At 41.6% G+C, this 18,679-nt stretch overlaps 3 protein-coding genes and 1 long non-coding RNA gene across 5 annotated transcripts; 2 read left to right on the top strand and 2 right to left on the bottom strand.

Moving 5' to 3' along the window:
* Positions 1 to 119: 119 nt before the first annotated feature.
* Positions 120 to 4,890, bottom strand: LOC130687674 (mite allergen Der f 3-like). The gene is made up of 6 exons (XM_057510849.1): positions 4,759 to 4,890; positions 4,495 to 4,687; positions 1,550 to 1,836; positions 1,230 to 1,483; positions 462 to 537; positions 120 to 356 (listed from the first exon to the last, which is right to left on the bottom strand). Exons 1-6 carry the CDS (start codon positions 4,826 to 4,828, stop codon positions 268 to 270), a joined length of 969 nt encoding a protein of 322 aa, XP_057366832.1. The 5' UTR covers positions 4,829 to 4,890; the 3' UTR covers positions 120 to 267.
* On the top strand, positions 1,952 to 6,417 carry LOC130688089 (uncharacterized). Of its 2 annotated transcripts, none has more exons than XR_009000305.2 (3): positions 1,952 to 2,323; positions 2,410 to 4,276; positions 4,394 to 6,417. It is a non-coding gene; the product is annotated as an uncharacterized LOC130688089 (long non-coding RNA). The 2 variants fall into 2 exon arrangements; XR_009000307.2 differs by having other exon boundaries at positions 4,388 to 6,417.
* A 1,017-nt stretch (positions 6,418 to 7,434) lies between these two features.
* On the top strand, positions 7,435 to 9,975 carry LOC130687512 (uncharacterized PE-PGRS family protein PE_PGRS54-like). The gene is made up of 4 exons (XM_057510694.2): positions 7,435 to 7,771; positions 8,264 to 8,407; positions 8,482 to 8,852; positions 8,917 to 9,975. The coding sequence occupies exons 1-4, from the start codon at positions 7,492 to 7,494 to the stop codon at positions 9,622 to 9,624; spliced, it is 1,503 nt and encodes a 500-aa protein (XP_057366677.1). The 5' UTR covers positions 7,435 to 7,491; the 3' UTR covers positions 9,625 to 9,975.
* Positions 9,976 to 12,408: 2,433 nt separating this feature from the next.
* On the bottom strand, positions 12,409 to 14,564 carry LOC130687503 (uncharacterized). The gene is made up of 5 exons (XM_057510683.2): positions 14,165 to 14,564; positions 13,736 to 14,101; positions 13,229 to 13,641; positions 13,052 to 13,172; positions 12,409 to 12,989 (listed from the first exon to the last, which is right to left on the bottom strand). Exons 1-5 carry the CDS (start codon positions 14,467 to 14,469, stop codon positions 12,677 to 12,679), a joined length of 1,518 nt encoding a protein of 505 aa, XP_057366666.1. The 5' UTR covers positions 14,470 to 14,564; the 3' UTR covers positions 12,409 to 12,676.
* Between the last annotated feature and the right edge of the window lie 4,115 nt (positions 14,565 to 18,679).

Raw genomic sequence — 18,679 nt, 5'->3', positions numbered from 1 at the left:
TTCCGATTGTTATCTCGACGGGGTAAAAAAAAAAAATACTCATCTCACAAAAGCTGCAGACTGGACAGCATAGCCGGAAAAGAAAGGGAAAAGAATAATAATAATAGTAAAAGAGAAAAAACGATTAACATGTGAATGTATTGAGGAAAAAGAAAACCTGACAAAATTCCCACCACGTCCTGAAACCGGCCCCGTTTTTTTTTTTTTAATGTCTATACTATTTTATTTTATTTATTGTGCTCTCGTAAAAGGCAAAGAGGAAGTGTTTCACTTCCTCTTTTTGATAATGTCCAGCATCCAAGGAAGGAAGTGTGCCACATTAGTGTACAATCCAGGCAAGCCGGGCCGAGCGCAACCTTGTTAAATGAAAAATCATCTTTAGTTTTTCATCTAAATCGTAATTCGGACGCCATGCTCTCCCTAAAAAAAGGTAATAAAATTTTACGTAGAAAAATGCTTACCTATTCCGCCTGAAACGACACCTGTTAGGACCATGACACCATCCTGTTCCACCACCAGGGGACCACCGCTGTCGCCCTGTATTTATTTTTCCCCGCATCAGGAAGAAAAGAAAATGAGTCCACATATCAATGGTTTTTAAATCGTCAACACACACACACGGTATTAATGTAGACTTGCAATCCCATTTACTTATTTATTATTCAGCGCTATTTTCCAGCAGTAGACATTTTTGGACGATTTAATGATGAGAAGGCAATCAAGATGACATATAATTCTTGTTGCCTAGGAAGGATTGCATAGTTAGAACCTTATTTCACGAAGAATGCGACCCCAATAACACAGTTGCACATGGCGCTCTCCATAAAAAGAAAATCTCGTGAGCTATTCCTTTTCGCACCTGATGGCAATTCTCAGACCTCGTCGTACGGCCGAAATGAGTTATAAAAACATCCCCCACATCGTACTTACTTTTTTTTTCAGACCTCCAACTAAAATTTTTTTTTTTTTTTTTTTTACTAGACGGCTTAAAGAGATCACGGATTTTTGGACGACAAGAAAAATCACGAGCCAAAGTTTTCTTTTTTCAAAGAACAAAAGGGTCAACGTGTAGACGGGCCAACAATCACAACGTTGAAGCGAATTATTTAATCAAGAAAAGTTTCTCTGTCGTCAGGATTCATAAAGAAGGAAATTGAATCAATAATTGTCAGCGAAAGGGAAACCGTGAAATTAAACGAGTGCAAAAAAGAAAAAGGGAAAGGACGTACCTGACAAGCGTCTTTACCGCCTTCCGGCCATCCAGCGCATACTTTCGTCTTGTCGATGGGGATGGAATAGCCGGCCGTAAGAAAACGTTTCTCGCATTCCGATCGGCTCATCAAAGGCACCTGGACTCGATGTAATTTCGTGCTCATATTCACACCGTCCTCGTCGTTCCAGCCCCAACCGGCCACTGTGGCCATTCGGACCTCGTTGATCCGTGAATCGTCTTCCTCAACAACAGCCAACTTGTTGTGGAAACCTGTTTCATTGAAACATACGCCGTAGAAAGTACCAGGTGCATTACAATGCCATGGTACAGCTTTACCTGTTTGGTTTGAATGAAGAGTTTTGCTGGAGCGGCCGTTGGCTACGATACGGTGTGAGGAAGCAACCGACGATGAAAGATCGGGCAAACAGACGGGCTCTACGAAGCCTTTACGCCACTTGAACGGCCGCTTGAGCCGGATCAAAGCCAGATCGAGTCGCGTGCCGTCGACGTAGCCCGGAGCTAATAGGACCTCGGCGCCCTCCGACACTTGACGCTTCGACGCTTCCGACGCCAACGAAGGATCCAATGAACCCGCAATAGCCACAATTTGGTGGGCTTTGTTACTGTCACACATGGTACGTAGTTAAAAACAAAGGAAATACTTTTATTTATTTTTTTTATTTTTTAAAGAGTTGATTAATCGATTTTTATTTTTTACTATTGATTGGCAGATTTTTTTTTTAATTGGACGCATTGATTTCTTTATATATTAAAGATTCAATGATGCGTCGTTTGCTAATAGACGATGGATGTCTAAGATGTGTCCTCACTTCTCCACTGGGGCAAGAGGACAGAGAATCGAAAAGAATAGCAGCCAATTATATTACCGAATAGTGAAACGACATAGGTTTCACTCAACCAGAAAAATAACAAAAAAAAAATCTCTACAATGATGCATCTAGAAAAGAAAACGGTTCGCAACAGTGTGTGTGTGGAGATGCCTGGGCTCTTGGAAAATGAGATGCCTTCTTCTCGCTTTAAGCCTCGGAACGAAAGAGCCACAATCACGGGAGCGACACGAGAGCCTTTGGCTTAGACGCACTTTTTCCGGTAGCTTTAGCTAATCAATAATTCTAAACTTTTTTTATATAAATTTATAAACATCGTGCTTCATCTCTTTCTCTTTATTTGGGTAGGATTCCCGTCCGCTACATTACAGCTACACATGTTATCTGAGCACATCTCTCTCAGCAATCGCTGCTATCCGCACGCTGCTCGGTTGAATCGATAAACAAAATGAAAAAAAGAAGAAGGGAAAGTTCATTATCATATCAACCGCTGTGTAGCGCTCCATTTTGACTGGGTGATGCGCACATATCAATAGATTCGCAACCACAGCGGAAGAAGCTTCCGTTTGTAATAGTTCGTCGCTCGCCCAACATCCTTGATCGAAGAACGTGAATAATAAAAAACGAAAAAGGAAGAAAATATCCAAACAAAAAAAAAGTTGAAAAACAAAAACGTAAATCCCATCGCGTTTATTCTTCGCGGAGAGAAAGAGACTTTTGATGACGACGAGAATGCAAATCCAAAAGAAGAAAAAAAGAGGCGAAGAGAAAAGGGTCGCGCGGGAGTTTTAAAAAAGAAAAAAAAAACCGACACCGTAAATCCCTTTTTTTTTTACCACCGCAGCCGCGACGTCGTTTTCCCTTCCCTTTCTCCGTGTGTGTTGGTGTTGATGGTAGCACAGAAAGAAGGAAGAGAAGCGAAAAATCGATAAATGAGTTTGATTGCTCTCCCCACTCTCTCTCTCTCTCCCTTCATTCTCTCTACGCTCTTGTGTTCAGCCACTCGACTCGCTTCTGCGATTTGACGCTTGTACACCACCAAACAAAAAAACAAGAAAATCTTCCGCTTTTAAATCGGCTAGATGGATGGTGTTATCTTGTGCATATATCCCTCGTTCGTGAATATTAACGCAATGTCGAAAGAAAAAAAAAAATAACTGACGGACTTCCCTATACGGCACAATGGAAATCAATGCCCCGTTCAAGTGTAAAAACAACAACACACAACCACTACCAACAAATAAAAAAGTGTTGATGCGTTCACCTGGAAACGACAAAGACAAAGTGAAGCCAGACTTTGGCGAATCGTTTGGCGACGAAAAGACAGAGGGGGGTCCTGCTGTAATCAATGAAAAGTCCTTCATTGCGCTGTACAACCCTAAAAACTTGTCTTTGAAGAAAAGGAAAATGCGAAGCTTTTTTTTTTTTTTTTTTATAAAACATAGATCGGATAAAAGAAGCCTCAAAACGCAAGAGAAAAAAAAAAGATCTCAGTGGAACACTGGTGCATGGGTTGACAGCGGGAGTTGATGTTTGCTCCGGCTCTCCCGACCGCACCGCATCGCCGCCGCCTCTTTTGTTTAAACATTCTCTCTGTGCGTCCTCGTTTTTATCCTCGTCTGTCTCTTCTCAGTGTACTAAGGCAACCAAAAAAAAAAAAAAAAAAAGAGCGAATGAAAAGGGTGGAAGAAAAGAGTAAAAGAGAGAGGGACGGAAGAGACGCCGGCAAGAGAGAGAAAGGGGAGGAATTGAATTCATTCGACAACTTGCGTAGAAGAAGAAGAGACGGGCGAATAAGCGGCGGTCCCTATTGACGTCAACGCTCAAGTCGATTGTCTTTGCGTCTTGCGCCTCCCCAAAAACATGAAAAAAATTGCATTTTTTTTTTTTTTTGCTGCTATCCTGAATTAAAAAGCTCATTAGCTTTTGAACTTGGGAAATTGAGGAATGGGAAGAAACGTTCATCATTTTTTCTTAAATCATTTAAAAACTAAACAAAAAGGAAAGCTTTTCCCCCTTTTTTATCGAGTCCTTCGGTTAATAAAATAATGCTTGGAATGGCGACCGACTTATTGTCAATATTACAATCAAAGTTCCATTGTTCGTGAAAAAGCGGGCGTGCACTACAAAAATACTGCTCTCCCCAACGTGCATTTCTAAAAAATTCTACTAAATTAGTTATAGGCAATGTACATCATCGAACGCAAAAAAAAAAGTAATTGCATTTTTCATCATCCTTTTTATTTTTTAAATGCCTAAATATCCAAAAGAGGTTGCTAGACATATCTATCTCTAATCGTAACATTATTTATATATTTTTTTTCAGAAGGAGGAAACCCAATATATAACCAAATCAGGCCTTTTGCAGTATAATGAACTTCGCCTCCCACTAGACCTTTAAAACTCATCCAAATAATTATTGGGTTGTTGTACCTGCCAATACAGTGAGCGGCCGTAGCCAGCCATCGGTCGTTGAGGATGGCCGCACCACAGAGCTGTTGTCCTCGAGGAGATTCCAGAGATACGACGAACGGAAGTTGACCCCAATCCGCCGCTACTCCGCCAACGATTTTGCCGCCCGCCAGAGGAGTCAACAGCTTGCTCTTTCCGCACGCCACCTTAGTTGCTGATGGCATTCGTGATGACACAAACGTTTTACAGGTAATCCATCCACTGAATTTAAAACAATCTACCTACCATTGAGGAACGATGCTTGACCACCTGATAACATGAAAATGAAAAGCAAAATGGGAACAAGTGTAAACATGGTGGTACACAACGTGAAATGAGCGATGGAATGATGGAAGCATCCGGTCCTCTAGTATTTTTATAGAGATGGTGCTCGCTTTCTTGCCGTGTAACCACTATGTGTTAGAGCATGAAGCGTATTAGTCGGAGCACCTGGTTGAAGGTATACACCTGCTTCGTAATTATGGTTTAGGAGAAGCGCAGCAGCACGGATTTGTTTTTTCTCCGTTTGAACCCGTATCATGGTGTCATGTGTGATGTACAGCTACAGGTGAATTTCTGTTTGCCTAAAAGCCGCAACTCGTTAAGTATGGATTACAAAGAAAAGAGAAAGGATAGAAGGCGTCGTTGTTTCAAGTTCAATGTCCCGGTACTTCCGGATCCACAAACCCATTGCAATCGAATTTGTGTTGGTTGATTGATGCATCGTTGTATCTAATTAGTGGATTTGAAATTTGGGAATTTTGATCATCTGCTGGTATACTCTTAAGTCTTCTCGATTTTTGTATGCAAACAGCCCCCGTGAATACCGCGATGGCGGTACACTTGTTCAAACATTGATCATCCGAACGTTTCACGAAAAGTTAACGCTTTCATTTGTGATGAAGATGACGCATCCGCGCTGTGACATTTAGAACAAAAAACGAAAAAAAAGTTTTCAACTGTTGCACTTTTGTTTTTTTACTGGAAAACAATGATACGGGTATATTTTTGTAATGGGGTTTCCAATTGTATCCGACTTGCGGGGAGTCAATTTCCAAAAAATCCAAAAAAAAAATAGACGCTGATTTTCAGTCCCACACAACGTGCTCAAATAATGTACTATGTTCTGTAGAAAAACGCAGTCTATACAATAGGAATAAGGTTGCTAGCGAGTTTGGTGTAATTCAAGCTTTGGCCCCGGTATTCAATTTAAAATGGAACTTCCAGGAAATCGAGTCGACATTTGCTATGTACATGATTTTTTGCACACAACAAACTGTTTCGGATGTATTGTGTAATTGTTTCATTTTTCACTTGACCGGCAAGAGAAATGAATTTAAGGTTCTGCCCTCTCCCCTCCCCCGAGTGAAGGAGTCGGGTGGTACGAGTACAGAGTCCGTTCGTTATTTTCTTTACACACTAATATTACAGTGTAGAGCATAATTTTCCTAAATGATAAAGTGTCTGTTACTTAAAGGATATGACGCGTAGAATGTTGGCACATACCCTAAGTCTGAATATTAACAAATAAAACTAAAGGTCATTTTTCGGATTGAAAAAAAAAAAAACCATCTTCTTATCTTTTCAGGTATTATTTCTATTTCTTCCAATCAACAAATGTAACCGCACACGTAATTTATTATTGCCGAGACGCAGTTTTACCAACATACTGAACAAGGAAGCCCACATATAATATACAGGATAGATAGGTTCAGATGATAATCGATTTAGGTATATTTTTTTTCATATTGTTTGGAGCTTATGTTGCCTGACCCTCTTGCAAAAGGTATCTAGATAATTCGATAAGGTATTATGACATTGTCGTGTATTTACTGGGTCGGCAACTGGATGTATATTGCATAGCTTTTTGAAGTCGTATACGTAAAGTACATTTATTTTTCCTTTCCGCCTCTCTCTCTCTTTTTCTTTTGCTCATAGATTTCCGTGTTTCATCGTTGCAGTGCGTTAAAAACATCCTTTCCGATCAATGTCTGTCATTATCGAATGATGTAATCAATGGACGATGAACCAAGAAAGAAAAAAGCTCTTGTAAAAAGAGTGCGTGTGGCAAAGTTTTTTTTTTTTTTGAGACTTGAAAAGAGAGAAGCGTACGAGAACACGAAAAAAAAACTCTGTTGTGTGTGCGTGTGGGATTGGGAGGAGTGTCAAGAGGGTGGAAGGCAAAAAAAGAGGGTGGTCTGAGTGTGCGTGCAACGCCAACTCTCTTCTTCGTTTGTTCGTTCTTCTGCTGCTTTCGCGTGTGTGTGATAGATGGAAAACCGCGCGTAGCTTATGGGCTGCTAGCCTCGTCTGGGGCCCTCGAATATATAACCAGCCATCACCCTTCATGATCTTCATCAGTTTTTTGAGAAAATCCCGACCGAGTTGGTTTGATTGAACCAGACGACCGATTACGGCAAAAATATTTTTTAAAAAACAAACAATAAAAACGTTGTGTGTGTTGGTGTTCGCTTTATTATTCAGTTGGTCTTGTTAAAAACACTCAACAAAAAGTGGAAGACCACGAAAAGATTTAGAAAAAGTGACAATCTGCTTTTGTTGTGACTTGTTTTTTTTTTTTCGTCTCGCCGTTTCCCGCTCTGGTGTTGAGTGCAAGGGAGGAGAGATTTGTGAGCCTTCGTGTTGTGTGCCATTGTGGTTTTCTTCTTCTGTGAAACGCGCGTGTGTGTTAGTGAGTGAGAGTGTGTGTAGTAGTAGGGGAAGGGGGAAACCGAAGAGAACGAAAGAAAGGATAAAAGAGAAGAGAAAGGAGAACCAAGGTGGAGTCGTTTGGGAACTTGGCAACGCCGCTTGGCGTTGGCTTGAGAGCACTCTCAAGCGCTGTGCAGCACAGAGCAAGCAACATAAAAGAAGTGGCGAGTTGAAAGGGGAAGGAATCGTATACAACAGACACACACACACCACACACACAGAGTATACACACACAGACACACGCAGCCACACAGCCAAAGGTGAAAAATGGCTGCCGCCACCTCCCTTCAAATGCATCTGCAACATAGCCCGCGCAAGAAGAATTTCGGTTATGAAGAAACGATCCGGCTACTGGAACTGTGGACTCACTACACGAACGGAGGGACGCACCCCGAACTGGGCAAAGGCCACAGGACTGGCCGGCTGTGGCTGGTTATCAGTGAACGAATGAAGGCCATGAACTACAACCGCGGGCCGGAGGAATGCAAAGTGCGCGTCGGAAACCTCAGAGCCAAATACACCAAACTCAAGAGAGGATATCTTGCAGGTGACTTAACAACTCTCAACTCGTGTGATTTTTTCCCTCCATCCAGGCATCTGTACGCAGCACCTCCTGTGTTGGCTACCCCCTATGCCTAATCCACGATTCCTTTGTGTCTGCATCTCACAGTTTCTCAATACCAACATCATCTTGTCCGAAGTTTTCAGTGCACATAGACTCTGCAATTCATTCTCTCTCTCAGTAACGGCCATGCTCAAGTGCTGTCTGTGACAAATCATACATGCCCGAACTGACCAAAGAGTGACAGTGTGATTGAAGCTCGGTTCATTCAATTCCTCCCATTTTGGCAGGGTGTTCGAGTCTGTAGACGAGGCAGAATGCTTCTGCGTTCCTAACCCTTGATTCTGTTTTACTCAATATTCTTCGTTTTAAGAGAAAAAAAAAACAACAAACAAAATAATATCTGTGGCTTATGACTAAATTGGATTGTTGGTTTTCTTTTTTCTTTCAATTCTCTGATCCCAACTTACCCTGTAGGTGAAGGAGTTCCAGATTGGCCATATTACCCAGTCCTTGCCAAATTCTTGGAGGGCAGAACAGAGTTTGGAGACTCTTACGATGCAGGATCCCACTCTTACACAGAACCAGAGGCCAGACCTGGGGCCTCACATCATCATCCAGGTGAGAGTTATTTTATTTGTTCTTTTTATTTGTGGTTGTCCAGGGTTGTAATGTTATTGTTTTTTTTCCTCCAGGTATGTTTCTTAGTATGTCCATGGAAGAGCCCAACGAGCCACTCGCCTGCAATGTAGACGGAGGTGGCGGCCGGAGGGGTGCAGGCGGAGGAGCCGGAGGTGGATCTTCACGATCCAATGATGACGATAGTTCCGTTTCGATGCCCGAATCGGGCTCGTCGGCCGGCAGTGAGCACAACGACGCCCCTCCTAACGGACACATGGCGGGCGCAATGGGTCCCGCCGACCTGCCCGGTCTCGGCGGCCACCATCCGCCTCTACTTGGCCCTTCCGGATTGAAACGTCGGCCAGTTTCTCCAGCTGATGATCCGCGCAGACCAACAAAACGGCCGAAGCACGGCACGAGCAACATGCTCCTCTCGTTGATGCAGGTTCGTTGGATTTTTAATTTCAATTTACCTAAATATTTGATCCTAGTTTCATTTTACGGCATAGGCCATGCTGAAGATCGAAGAGGAGCACCTGAAACTGCAGCAAGAACGAGCAGCCAGCGAGGCAGCCATGATGCAAGCCGTGACGGCCTTTTTCTCTAACATGACGCAAATGTTTGGAGGACATATGCCCAGTTTTTCGTCAAAACCGGAGGTGCAAAACAACAACAGCGCAGGATCGCAAGGAGGTGCGGGAGGGAGTGGAACAACAGCTGGAAGCAGCGGTCTACACTCTGGAGGGGCTGGCGGCAACAACAACCAGGCATCTGGTTCCAAGACGCCATCCAATCCATCTTCTTCGTGTTCCAACTCTCCTGCCTACTCGCACACCTACAGCAATCCGCCGATGGTGGGCAATTCTGGGATGAACAAAATGCACGGCATGGACGGCCCTGGTGCCGCCACTAATATGGGTACGGGTTCAGCAGGCCACCACTACCCCTACGGTGGCATGAACCAGCCGTCTCCATCGCCATCCAGTGCCGGACAGATGGCAAGTCCTGCTTCCTATCCACTCTCACCGGCGTACCAGCAAGGTGTCGTCAACACGATGATGGGCGCCGGTAACAGCGGGACGGGCGGTGGTGGTGGCGGATGGTACAACAACGGTTCATCAGGCAAGGGCGCTGCATCTTCCAATGCTCCGATGGCCGTTCATCCCTTCTCCAGCGACATACTGGGCATTCCCAAGAGCAGACACGATACCATGTAAAAAAAAAAAATTGGGGATTTTGTTTTACATCCACCACCACCATCGCCTCTTCATCTCCCACTCCAGTTGTTGCGTGTGTGTGCGTGTGTGTGTGGGCCATCTCGTCTCTCTCCGGCAACATCAGCTACCACCGCTATACTACAAAATAGACTACATCGTGGAAAATTAAAAGATAGCAGAAGAAATGAAGAAAAACCTTCCAATCTCACACTCACGGAGCTTCCGGAAGGTGATGATGAATTTACATTACGACGACGATAAAAATATGAAAAAAGCATATGAAGAGAAACAACAAAACTGAAAAAAAAAACTAAAAAAACACAAAACAAAAAAAACTAAAAAAAAATCTAATGTTTTCTTTTGTGTGAAGTGTGTCCGGACTCTTCCTTCGTAACTATTGTTCTAATTTCTATCCATCTTTCTTTTGTGTGTCTTTGGGACTCCAACACAAATTTTTTGTTTCCGTGTGTGAGTGTGTGTGTGTGTTTTATTTTTGCCTGTTGGACACAACAGCAAACAGCACACTCCGCCTGGATGGGTCGTTAAATTTTTTTATTCCTTTTTTTTTTTTTAAATGTGTAACCTGAAATTATTTTCTAATTTAAACACCCCACCCCTTCAGTCTATTTTGAATGTTATTATCCCATTTTTTTCCCCCTTGGTTAGTTGAATGCGTAACCAAAGTCCATCACTTTCGACCGCTTCGTACCCTCCCATTTTTGGTTCCTTTTTTTTCCCCATTTATTATTATTATTAATATTTTTCGTTCGTTGATTTGCGATACTTTTGTGTCAAATTTAAGAGGCAGCTTTTTATATCGTAAAGAGCCGAAGTTTAGTTTATTTTTCGCCAAGATCCAAAGGGCCAAAAAAAGAGGAGAAAACGGTTAGTTCAAAATGTTTTGCACCTAGTTCTTCCCCCTCCCTTGTCATCCATCGCTTCCGGAAACACACATTTACACACAAAATTTACAACAATAATTTAAAACTAATTTTTTTTTCGCCCCTGTGTGTCTCCTGAATTTACAGTCTAAACAGAACAACGTGGATATGCTTTAAAGTAATCGTCGATTTCCTTTTTCTATTTTTTTTTTTCAAACGAAAAAAAAAAAATCAACTCAGCTGCTATTGTTTGTCCCATTGACGTTTCATTTCGAAGCCGATCAAACCAAATGTGTTTTTCTTCTATCTGTGTGTCTTTAATGGGGGAAAAGGAAGAGTTTCCTTTTTGTAAGGAGGAGAGAGAGAGGTTCAATTTGAGGGGACAGGAGGAGGTGACACAAAAAATGTGTGTGTGTGTGTGTGTGTTTCGGCCGTGGATCTATTACGATTATGTAAGATTTTTTTCTTTTGTCATTTCCACGCCCTCGTCTATCTATCTTTATATCGGTGAAGTAGTTTAAAACAAAACAATTTTTTTTTTTTTTTGAATTTTAGGGAAAAAAAAAACGGCTTTGTGTAATGTACTATGCAAAGTGCAAATGTTGTCCTTTCCCATTGTGCTGCTGATGTTTGTTCCTCCCTTTTTTTTCGTGTCACTTTCAATTCTTAATTCTAATGTCCCCCTTGTTTTTCATTGAAGCCACCGCTGTGCTGCGTGAAAAAAAAAAAATTGACGCCATTCTGCCACCACCACGAACCACAATTTCTTTTTCCTCTTCCTCCAATTGATTCGATTCTCACCTCCTAGCCCTCCATACCATAATTAACAATAATATCTCGTGTATTCACGCATGCATTGCATTAACCAAACGCTATGTAAGGAATACTCATGGTTATATTATCTTTCGTCATGTTTTTTTTTCTACCGCGTGTCCCATTATGAATTTTTTTGTTTTCAAGTCTGTCCTCTTTTGATTTTTGCAGCAGGTTTCTAGCGATGAAATGAGAAAAAACCGACCTCCGTTTGATCATTCTTGTATACCCATGTACTCTTTCTCTTATACCTAACTTTTTTTGTTTTCACAGCGTGCAATTTTGTGACTTGTTGAACCGCCTCGTCCCCCCCTCCGTTCGTTTTCCGGCTCTTTCTCTCAACTTCCGTATTTTGGTAAATATTTCTCCCCTCAACCGCGTCATGATCAGCCAATCATTTTTTTTTTTTCAAAAATTCGCCGGGTTTTTTTTTTCTTTGTTTCGCCGGTAACAAAACAGAAAAATGTTGATGCCATCCTGTTTCTCTTTTTTTATATCACGCAGGCAGAAAAAAAGATCCCCTTTCCTCTCGCCGTCTTATTTTCTAGATTCATTTCTCATTGATGCAAGATTTCAATGGAGTGTGCAGTATTATTATCTTACCAATATGGCGGATTCTTTGACTGTATTTTTTCTTGAATCATCCGTTTTATTTTTTTTTTTTTTCAGTTTATCATCATTTAATCGCTCCACGTTTATTTTTTTTGTTCATGGAACTTTATTGAACTGCCCCGCAACTTGACCTCTTTCGCTCTTCTTTATTCCTCCACCACCCCAAACACACAACACGCCGCCATTTAGCTGTTTAGACAGGAAAGTTTGTACTGTGACGTCGTTTAAAAAAAGATTTAAAATGAAAAGTGAACAAAATTTTGACAAAAAAAAAAATAAAACAAAAACTAAAGAAAAGCCAGATCGTCTCCCACCCAAATCCCCCAATTCAATTCTAACCTGTTTTGAGAAAAATTAAGGAAATTTTTTCTGCGCGCGCTATTGTTGCTGTCATTTATGTACGGACGATACGGATGATACAACATTAAAAAAGGCGAAAATAAACCCGTTTGTAAAAAAAAAAAAAAGAAAAAAAAAATTAAATTGACAAAATTTTGCTTCCGTCAAGTAAATTTTCATTTTTTGAAATTTATACACACACACAAACACACGCAAAAAAACAAACAAATCAGAACAACATGTTTCCTTAAATTAAAGTGTTTTTATGTTTTCAGTGAATCGTCACCATGCTGACCCAAACTCGAACGTCTCAACACACAATTTGAAATAGCCGATTAGAAACAAACTAGAAAGGCTTCTTCCTTTTTGTTCTGTCTTCATTTTTTTCTTTTCTTTAGCAGGTCTATTCAATACATATCCGAATCGTCTTGTGAGAAGCTGTGCTCCGTTAATGGCGAGGGGAATGAATTCCGCCTGTCATCCGGTCGACTGAGCGCCAATGGAGGTAATGCTGTTGCAGCTTGTGAGGCCGCAGCAGCAGCGGCACTAACAATGAGACGTTCCGATAACCGATCACGTTTGGCACCTGCTTCCGCAAGCATTTCTTCATACTCTTCTTCGTCCTCTTCGTCTTCATCGTCCTCGTCTCGGATGTGCGCAGCTGCTGCTTTCGATTTGGGTTGCGGGTGCGCTGCATCAAAAGTTCGCACCGTTCCGTACCTGTGTGAATTGCAAAATATGAACATGGTATGGTCTACAAACAGGATTTCCAATCGACTGACCAGTGCTCGAAAAACATGTCTCCCGCCTCTTCGCACAGATTGTGCAAGACACAACAAACTTGAACCACTTTGGTAAAGTCCATGGCCAGATCGCAACCCTTAAGCAACAGTCCCCATCGACCTGCATATCAAAAGATTGAAGGAGAGTGGAAAAGTGGATGAGTATTAGTAACAAACCTTTTAGTCTTTCAAAACTGGTTTCTACACATTTGTGAGCGTTTTTGAGGTGTTGATTGAGTGTCTTGTATGATTCCCTATCGCAGACTTCATCCATGCGATAAGGCGTCAAGAGCCAATTTTGCAACGGGAAGGTGTGATCGGCGAGGAAATGCAAGTCTTCGTCAGCCGGGAAAAGTTTGCCTTTTTGGGCCGTTTTGTACAATTGCGACGCTTTGAGTACTGCCGTGTTGTCTGTACTGCCCGGCTGGCCGATACAGACATAGCCTAATTTGTTGTTGTAACCAGCTACACCCAGCAGAACGATAGAATTCCAACCGGACGAATTCGTGTAGCCTGTACCGCAATTACGCGGAGTAGCTACTGGTAAATGTGTTGCACCGACAACGCCAATAGTGTCAGGGAACAAATACCTGGATATGAAAAACCCGTTAACATAATGTCATTGCATTTAAAAGCTATCGAAGAACAGCAACAAAAAATGTTTTAAAATTTGTTATGACACACCTGAGCTCAAATTTATCGGCCTCTTCGCGGAAACCTGGTCCCGATGGCAATTGGACAACCTTGCCAAACAGGATATCCACAACTGCATTACAAAATTGTTTAAATATAATGGCAACTGAGCTTTTGCTAATGCCAAAGGTGTGTGCAATGACACTGTAGTCATTCTTATATTCATTTTTGGAAGCAAGCAATGCCAGGGCTACACCAACACGCTTTTCCAGAGGTACGTGAGCTCTTAAATTGGCATCTCGTTTTGAAAGTGTGGGTCTGAGAGCATTACAAAGGTAATTGAAGGTTCTTTTACTGACATGGAACTCTTTTTGAAACTGAGCTTCAGAAAAGCGAGGAACTTCTCTCTCCCAAAACCTGTTCATGAGAAAAGCATGAGTTGGTAAAAATCCAACATGAGGACTGTCACACTAGTCTTACTTGTTGCCCGCTGGTGGTGGTTTCACTATTCGAGGGACAGGAATCGGGATTGGAACTGGAGGTGGTGCAGCTAGTAAACGTTGAGATTTATCTTCACGAAGCTGCATTAATCTCATGAGAAGCAGCATCCGAGATCGTCTGAGGCGTCGTGATCGACGGTCAATCTCGCGGGTTGACGCTACATACGAGTTGAGCGTAACAAGAAAGGCCGAAGAGACCTGAATGAGCTGCATCACCATTTCTGGCGGCATAGCACTAGCCAGCTCTTCCGGAATGGAAGGTGGCGATTCGTCGCTTATCTTCATTTGTAAAAAGCACCCTTTAAGTGCTTCTATTAGAAAAGCAAAACGTACTAACTTCACAAAAGACAAAAAGATGTAAAACGCCTATTGACAGTCGCTTGCACCCAAACGCATAAATGCCACGAATTTAAGCGGTGGTTCTAGTCTACTTTAAAAATTACCAGTGTCTGCGCAGTCGCATCTGTCACAAAAAGGTCTGTAAGCTTTTCATTCTCATTTTATTGATTGTAAGTGATGTTGTCGATGAATATTAGATGGGTAATGAAGAAGAATATCGACGCAAACTTAGATTGGTTGCTTAAAGTTCTTTAACCTTGAAGTTTCTTTTGCTTTTCTCGTTTTTGTTTGGACTGGGGGGGGGGGAAGGTTGTCAAAGAATCAAGTAGAACTCGTAGAAGAATCAATTCTCGTCTTGTGGTTTAGTATTTCCCCTGTGATGAAAACATGGTTGATATTCCAGCTAGTGAGAACGCAAAAGCCAATCTAATTTAATCCATCCATCACCGTCTTACGTGTCGCGGTGACTGCTGAATAAAAGATTGCTACTTTTCCAACTGTTTACAATTCTTTCATCTTCTGGACTCTTATTGCTTCTGTTAGAATTTTCGCTATAATTACGAGCTGGGGGGAAGAGGGGAGCCTTATTTCGCCTGCAGTCTTAATTTAGATGATAACATTGATCCATTTTAGGTGTAGTAGCCATTTTTGTTTGGAACATCGTTCGTCATCATTATAGCGTTCACGCTATTTGGCTTTCATGAGCCAAAAATACTGGATACACAGTTTTGAGCTGATGTGAAAATTCACGTTCATTTTCAACCGGAAGGGTTTATTCGAATAAACTAGTTCATTCCTCTTTGAAACTGTTTTTGCCAATCCATTATCCGCCACTCGGAGCGGCTCACTGGAGTCGGTGACCGCACAAGTAGCGGCGGTTTCGCGTTCACTGTATATATATTTTTCTTAATAGATAAATTCTGTTCTATAATTCTTTTTTGGATAGTTGGAAACAGCAGCTGTTGCTGCTCGAATTTCTGCAACGTCAATTCTTTGCTGTTGTTTTAAATTTCCTTGTTTGAATGACGCTACTGTTTAACGAGGAAAAAATTCAGAGTTGTTTGGCTGATGCACCGACACGAAGTCAACAGTCATATGCATCTCATAAAATGGTATACACGCTGACGTGAGTGGCGTGAGCCATGTTTCGGTCTGTTTCAACTCACGTGCTGCCGCGGATACAATACATTATTATGTGTATCGCTACGATCTTTTAGTTGCCGCCGTACTGTCGCCGTCACGATTGATTGCCGTTGAATTTATGAACTAACTATGTCCGTATTGAATCTACTGAATCATCATTATGCTTTTATTACGCCGAAAAACAATCTAATCTTTTTTTTGCTGATTGCCAAACGAATCTGAAAAAAAGGGAGAAATATGTATATACACAACTTTGGGAAATTAGGTCAAGTCAGGCTTTCAACGTCTTGGTTAGTATTTTAGTTCTTTTCCGTCTGTCGACCTTTTTGATCTTTTGTGGCGGCTGACGACGTCAAAGTTTGAATCGCCGATTTGGAGCCCGATGGGTGGGAGACGCGCTTTCTCACGCTCTTTTGCCTCTTACGCCATTGCTAAGCGTAGTCAAATGAGACGCGAAATCATCTTTAGTCGAGTATTTTCAGAAGGAGTGAATTATGTGTTCGGGTGGAGATGGCAGGACGTGTCAGCGCACACGCTTGTCGCTGTTTATTGCATCATTCAGACACATATAGGCTTGAGTCAGTTGAGGCGAAATTATATCTGCATTATTCATCAGATTCATATGCCTCCCCCTTTTTTTCACGCTGCCGAGCTCTACAAAAATTTTAATTGAAATCTAGCATGGCGCCGTGTGCGCAGTTTTTTTCGTTCTCAGAACCGGCAGCAGGAATTAATGAAGCGTGCTTGATGGTGTGCACGTGGGCACTGCCGAAGTCAAAATCCGTTCTTTTCCAGATATTCAAATGTGTTCGTGTTTTGATGTATTTTCCAAATTGAATTCAGGGGCATAGGGTCTAATAGTTGTAGGGGCGGCATCATGGTCGAAATCCCGCGTGAACTCGTACACCTGCTCCTGCTTTGGAAATGGTTGGTTTCGTCTAAGATATTTACGACGGCAGTATTTTGCGGTCGGGAAATTAGTACACGCGGAAACCAAAGAAGACGAAAAAGAAAAGAAAAATTTCCTGCTTATCGTTTCCCTCTTTCATTTCTATTTCACTGGCCGCTAAAATAAAAACTGGTCAAGTGGATTCCAAGAAAGCGATAAAAAAACATAAGTTCCTTGCACTCTCACTCGTTGCACAGTTTTTGAATTCAATCCTGACAAATCATTAGGCGTCCAGGTTATGCTGATACACGTACATGGCATATCCGGCTCGATGGGTATGTGTTGCAACATCCTACAACGTAACAGAGTACAACGTCCGAATGGTCACACCCAGCGACCCTGGTTTGTGTCTGGCACGGTGGTTCTTATTTTCGGTTTGTAAATATCTTATTAAAGTTAAATTGAAATAGATAAAACAGCAAAACGTATGATCCATCACATAAAAGGTCTGCAAGTTTTGCACGAGCCAATTTCAGTTTTCTAAACCAGGTTTTAGACACATTTTTGTTGCGCCGCTTTTTGTTGTTCATTTCTCTTCCAATAGTCGTGTTTAGCTCTAGATCCAGAAAGCCGATTCCACATTCTGGTTTATTTTTGTTGTAAAATAGTTGAAGTAAACTGGAAATGAGCCGTGACAGGCAACGACCCGACTGCATTTTGCATTCGGTGGCTTTTTGCCCGACACTTTACGATTCTCAGGATTACAAAGACACTTTCATTTTTCTATTCAATCATCATTCAAATTTCACGCAGACTGCCTATTTTTACCATTAACCTCCATTCTGGTTTATTGTGAAAACAAAACTCGACGAGACAGACGACATTTCCACAGTAGCCACTTTCACCGAATTTGACATTTTTTCATTTCAGGTGAGACCTATAAGACATTTTATTTTTCCTAATCTGCTTTAGAATTAATCATACTTTTAATATTGAAATTGTCGTAATGCTGACTGTTTAGATCTAATCGATTGCCATGATTTTAATCGGCAAGCAACGAGACGCCAATTTACGTCACCCTGTGCATATACGTAGTTTCGAAACAGACACTTGATGATTCTTCGATATTTCAAGCACTCACACTTTCATCTGAATTATTCATGACTTTTTAAATTTCTCTCCAAGTAGAACTACTCGTTTTGCAATAGCATTTCCTTACAAAAGAGACCTTTGTTTCGGTTCATTTGATGGTAAACAATCAAAAACATGGTAGTGGCAAAAGACTGGATTCTCCCACAGCTTTCCCAAACTTTACTGCTATTGCCTCTTAATTCTATGCTGATGACGAACAAAAGTGTTGGACAAATTGGCAGCAGTATAGAGCCTTTTTCCCTTTTGTTGTTGTTAAATTACAATGTTTTGGCTGCATCATCATCAACCACAGACGAAAAAAAACTCTTATTTTTTTAAAATGTAGGCAATGCAGCGTTTGAGACTTGAACGGGCGACCACTCCTTGTCGCTTAGAAAGTCATCTGATACAGCTGCTCGGTTTCATGGGAGTCTTTAGTAAAAAAATGTTAAAACTTTCTAAAAACGAAAAGACGAAACCCACGAAAGAAAAAAAATGCAAAAAGCAAAACACGATTGCAGTCGTTGGTTATCAGGAAATGTTTGATGAAAAATGTCGACCACGATCATCACGACGAATATATGCAGAAAAAAGGACGTGCATCAGCACCTGACGTCCATTGACGTCGAGTTTCTAAATTTCTCACGACTAAATTCGATTATTAGTCCCAAGAGTCCGGTTTGATTAGTCGGCCATCTTTGTTTGATTTTCAGATAGCTTCGACAATGAGCTTCCACATTCTGACCGCGACATCTGTCATCGTTGACTTGCAAACGAGTTATGCCGTTTATTTGATGGTTTCATTTTCATTCCAACACACTACTATTATTATTATTTTTTTTTTTCGTGATATACATCGCTGTGTTACATACGTACAAAAATACATTTGTTTCACGGTGCGGATGCAAGAGAACATAGAGCACCCTGTTTTCGGATTCGCCTGCGGCCAAACAGCTGTGCTACCGAGAGAGCGCGCGCCGTCCATTTTGAAGG

The sequence above is a fragment of the Daphnia carinata genome, chromosome 7, assembly GCF_022539665.2.
Source record: "Daphnia carinata strain CSIRO-1 chromosome 7, CSIRO_AGI_Dcar_HiC_V3, whole genome shotgun sequence".
NCBI classification, from domain to species: Eukaryota; Metazoa; Arthropoda; class Branchiopoda; order Diplostraca; family Daphniidae; genus Daphnia; species Daphnia carinata.
Note: the sequence above shows the minus strand (reverse complement) of the source record. Positions and strands in the feature narration are given on the sequence as shown.